Raw genomic sequence first — 5135 nt, 5'->3', positions numbered from 1 at the left:
GGAAAACTATAAAATAGAAAACTAAACTATTGAAACCGTATACAGTAATACAAAGGATAGTATTAACCAGTACACATATAGCCCCACTTTAGTAATTTCTTCCTACATATGCTTGGGTTGGACTGTGTTTTTTTTTTGTATATTAGACACTAAAGAGCTATTAATTGAAAAATACATAGAAATGTTTCTAAAATATTTATATTAACGTAATGGTTAATGAACAAGTCAAATTAATAACGTTAAAGCTTATGAGTGATCAATACGACCAGTTCTAGAATTATTACGTTTTAAATGAAGTTTTTAAGGAATCATTTAGACTTTTCTTCAATATGTGTAATGCAGAACAATACAATTTCAGCGAATTCAGCAAAGTGAAGTAATTTTTTTACTCCAACACCTAAAAAAGGAAAATTAAATTTGTTTAGGTGGCGACCAGCAATCGTATTTAATTAACTAGTTTAACTATGTTCATATTACCGTTAGAACCGTCAAATTTCTTTAAAATATTTTTCCCTTTTTCGAAAGTGTGCGAATCTTTTTCCGACCCTTTCATTTCATTCAAAACCATTTTTAACTTATCCACAAAAGAGGAATATTTATCATAGCGCAGTAAACCATCGCATCTATTATCGAGTTGATTGAATTTGTTTATACAGGCCACAATCTCGTTCTGGCCTAACAATTTAGATTCCTAAATAATCGATAAATACAAATTTATAGAAGTTATAACAGCGAACAAATTTAAAATTTATAAAAAAAAGTATGAAAAATATTACATTTTTTTCAACCGTATTACTACGTTCAGCCGCAAATTTCATTAAATTCATCAACACTTTTTCAATGGATTCTGTGCGGGTTTTAAATATTAGTTCTCCAATTATTATTTATTATACAATATTAACATTTTTCATTCTTACCGTTGGATTGTAATAGGATCTTCGATTCGTGTTCCGTCATTTTAATACCGAGTTCTTGGAAGACTTTTTTACATGCCTCAGAATCAATACCGGGTAGAGTACTATGGAATTCGTATAATTTAACGAACTTTTCTAATTGTTCTAGGGTTAGACCATTACCCTAAAATGTATGAAAAAATTAAATATGACAGAGCGGATATTGTGTGCTTCAATCGTTTTAAATTTATATACATATGTATATTCTTATTTATACAGGATGATCCACTTATCGTGAACCACTCAGTATCTCACAGGGTGTAATAAGAAATTAAAATTGTTTTTTTCATAATGTTTTTATACAATGTGATACTAATTTTTCACAATTTTTTTTTGTTTTTACCTCCCTCCCAACTTAGTTTTTTTGTTAACAACTACCATTTAAGTTTCAAAAGTTGCTATCAAAAAAACCTGACTGAAACATAATCTATAAAGTGAAAAAAAAATAATTTTCGTTTCGAAGGTGGTATTACAAATTTTAAAAACAACAGAAAATCACGAGTATTAACTTACTTTTGGTTTGATATACAACATGACCAACAAGAACTCAATCGCGTTCATAAAATAGATTTCTAAAATTGAATTAAAAATTAAAAGTTGTCTAAACCGCTTCCCCAGCTTATATTCATTACCGTCTTTATTTATTTCGAGTTCCTTTGATATTTCTTCCTGTATAGCTAAAAGCCCCAATGTTTTATCTACTCCTGATAGCTCATCAACAGTAAACAATCCCGGATGCTGGTGTGTTACAGCGTGTGTAAAGAACACATCAAGGTAATAATCTACTTCAAATGGGTTGAGTTTTTTATTCTAAAAACAATTTGTACGTGCAATATCTTAGAAGTTATATACTTTTTATTGTTATCCTTTTTTAAAAATTATTTTTATAGTTAACAGTTCGCCTAATTTGTATTAGTTTTTCCACAAATAAAACACCGTTCCTTATGATCTAAATGAAGGTAATGTTATTATTATTTTTTAAAGAGAATAATTCGCTGAAAATATCGAATGGCCCACAACCGGCTTTAAATAAATACTTTTAAACATACTAGAGTTTATTATTACTCAACTGCAACCACAAAAACTCTTTTTCTTAATTTGAAAAGTTACATTGATATACAGGGTGTTTAATTAAGGATAATATACTAATTTTCTCTATTTAGTAACAGAATTTTTTTTTAGTTTTATTCTTTTTGGAAACATTTTAGTTTTAAGTTACTACCATAGATAATATTCAAGTTGTCAATTTAATTGCAGAGCTCATTCTTTTTAAACTCAAGTGGAAACGTTAAATACGATTAAATTGTTAATGTATAGTCATTTAAATTTCGAATAATACTAAAAAAAGTAAACGTTTAGTTAAAAAGTAAATTAATAATTTTATAATGTTGTAAAATTACATAAATGAAAATGAATTTTAAAAAAACTACAAAATCGCAATTATTTTAAGGAAAAACGAGTGTCTTCTACTAATCACCCTGTATAATGAACCCTTAAACAGTTTTAAACTCATAGGGTTTGAACACATAAGAGATGGGGTTATATTGTTGAAAATAGTGTCACATTTTGGCTAACTACCACGAAACTAATGCATATATATAAATATTATATTTAAATAAGTATGTTATATGTATGAGTAAAACTAGATGATTTTACCTTGACTTGGTCAGAATTTAAATTGTCATTAATCACCAACCACCTCAATGCATAATTTAAATTAACTAAATTGGTCAAAACTATAAATAAATTTATATAAAAATTGATTAGTTCGTATATCGTTAATTTTTAATATAAACCTTAATGATAGTTTCTGGCAAAACTCTTCTACACATGTACATTTTACATGGTGATTTGTTTACCCTGAGCCACTCAATATCTCATGGGGTTTAATAAGAAATCAAATTTTTTTTTTTTCATATCAAAAAATTAATTTCTGTTGGTTTTTCTATCCTTTATGCATTAGTACACCATTCATACGATCGCCATGAAACTTTGGGAAGTTGTTGAGTACACTCCCGCGAACCTAACTGGCATAGTACTTTTCGAAAATTCCACCCCTAAGTGTGGCCTCAAACACAACTATTTTTCGTTGCTAACCCAAAACAAACCATGTAACCATGACAAACACGGTACTCGAGTGATTGGTAGGTGACGATTAAAGGAACAGGCCGATTCTATGTACCACAATTCTAGGCAAGCTTTAAACTGTTGGAACGGGATCTGGGACTGAGACTAGGACCGTGACTGGGACCTTAGAGTGAGAGGAGGACATAATAACCGAAAAAAGTTTCACAAAAACGCTGTCACGCTGTTATCTGATAAGAGATAAGAAATTAGAGATTAGATATGAAGGATGGGGATAAAGGTGGGGATGAGGATGGGAATGGGGGAACGGGAATTGTTTTGCTCAGCCCTGGCAGACTAAATCTCGGGCAACGCCGGGTCCGGACAGTTTGTTGTTTTTATACAATGTGATCTCAATTTTTCAAAAATTTTTTCGCTTTTACCCCCCTCCCAACTTGGTTTTTTCGAAAACCACTTTTGAAACTTAAACGGTAACGTATATATTTTATTAACTTTTCGAATTGAGAATGATGTACTAAATATTTTGACTGGTCGATAACCCGTTTCGGCAAACTATTTTTAAAGTTATAATAGTTAGGATGGGAGGGGAAGTTCGGTTGGGAAATGCGCGCAGATAAAAATAATACTACACTCCACCTTTCCCCCTGCCTTTAACTTGAAATTTAAATAACTTTAAAAATAGTTATCTGAAACTGGTTATCGACCAGTCAATATTTTTAGTACATTATTTTCCATTAAAAAATGTAGCAAAATATATACGTTCCCATTTAAATATTTTACACCGTTTCAAAAGTTGCTATAAGAAAAAATAAGTTAGGAGGGGGTAAATACAAAAAAAGTTTGTGAAAAATTAAGATCACATTATATAAAAACAATATGAAAAAAATTAATTTTAATTTCTTATTAAACCCTATGAGATATTGAGTGGCTCATGATAAAAAAATCACCCTGTATATCATTATAAATTAAAAAAGTTAATAAAATATTTATACGTTACCATTTAAGTTTCAAAAGTTGCTATCAAAATTTACATTTTAATTTAAGTCGGTTTACTTGGTTTAATAAAATCGGGTTAATCGTATTGGGTTTACTTGCTAATTTAACTTAATTGTATTTCAATAAAATAACTATTTTTTCAGTTTATTTCAATTTTGGATTTTGATGAATTTAAAATATATAATTATAATATAGAATAAATTAATGCCATAAATAGCAACTTAAATTATTTTCTTAATGATAACATTAGAATTTTTAAACAATATGTTACTTGGATCATTTCTAAAAATATTGGTTGCCGGTTCAATTCCAAAATATTGTTTCACGAATTGTGTGCTATCATTGTCGGTAATTCCGGTAGGAGAATTTTTGTACAGCGTATTCAACAGTTTTAATTGAACACTGTTCAGTCCAATGCTCTAAAATAAAATATGGTGACTTAGAGCTTATCGGTTGTATTATTAGTACACCTAGGCCTATAGCGTTTATTGTCGATGATTTGACAGATTTATGTACAGTATACTGTATGGTTCTCTGTGCAATCAACGTGATAATCAGAATATATTTAATTTTAGAAATTATATCATCCGATGTACAAAATGTATATACTCTTACCCATACTGACGTCAGGAAATACACAGCAAAAACACTAACTGCACTCTTAAAATACATAATTGTAAATGTTTTTTACACAATAATATGAAATTTAAGTGCTTGTAATGGTGCAACACCGAAGTCAAACGACGAATAAACTGTAAAATAAGTATTTTTTACGGTTCCTCGGTATTTTACTGACGCAAGTTCCAAAAACAATTCTAGGCCACTTGCTGAACAAATACAGCACCGAGTTGTTGTTGTACAATTTTTGTAGCAATGATGTGTGAGTACACATTTTGTATAAATTGGTATGATATTTTTTGAAAATTTGTTCGGCATTGGTATAAGAAAAAACAATGATATCATGGCACGAGCTTGAGAAACGATTATCTGCCTCCCCCTCTGCGGTACAAAAACGAAATATACAGGGTGATCCGTTTATCGTGAACCACTCAATATCTCAACCGGTTTGTTCTGTTTGTGAGTGCTTATCAGCCACCCAGT

At 29.8% G+C, this 5135-nt stretch overlaps 1 protein-coding gene across 1 annotated transcript; it reads right to left on the bottom strand.

Annotated features, from left to right (window-relative positions):
- Positions 1–251: 251 nt before the first annotated feature.
- LOC126845533 (uncharacterized) lies at positions 252–4740 on the bottom strand. Its single transcript, XM_050584195.1, has 9 exons — positions 4650–4740; positions 4306–4453; positions 2610–2689; positions 1586–1763; positions 1467–1525; positions 918–1077; positions 777–847; positions 478–691; positions 252–397 (listed from the first exon to the last, which is right to left on the bottom strand). Exons 1-9 carry the CDS (start codon positions 4704–4706, stop codon positions 309–311), a joined length of 1056 nt encoding a protein of 351 aa, XP_050440152.1. The 5' UTR covers positions 4707–4740; the 3' UTR covers positions 252–308.
- Between the last annotated feature and the right edge of the window lie 395 nt (positions 4741–5135).

This window comes from Adelges cooleyi, unplaced genomic scaffold (assembly GCF_023614345.1).
Source record: "Adelges cooleyi isolate 19-005CV unplaced genomic scaffold, UGA_ACOO_1.1 ACOO_flye_CR_arks_rails_tigmint_CR_PRNA_797, whole genome shotgun sequence".
In the NCBI taxonomy this organism is placed as follows: domain Eukaryota; kingdom Metazoa; phylum Arthropoda; class Insecta; order Hemiptera; family Adelgidae; genus Adelges; species Adelges cooleyi.
The sequence above is the reverse complement of the archived record's forward strand: the minus strand, read 5'-3'. Positions and strand labels throughout refer to the sequence as shown.

Excerpts from the sequence above, each read along its gene's own strand:
- LOC126845533 (XM_050584195.1), bottom strand. The coding sequence starts at position 4,706 with ATGTATTTTAAGAGTGCAGTTAGTGTTTTTGCTGTGTATTTCCTGACG. Across the intron at positions 1,764-2,609 it reads TAAATTCTGACCAAGTCAAG|AATAAAAAACTCAACCCATT; the intron begins GTAAAATCATCT and ends AATTGTTTTTAG. Across the intron at positions 398-477 it reads GAAATTTGACGGTTCTAACG|GTGTTGGAGTAAAAAAATTA; the intron begins GTAATATGAACA and ends TTCCTTTTTTAG.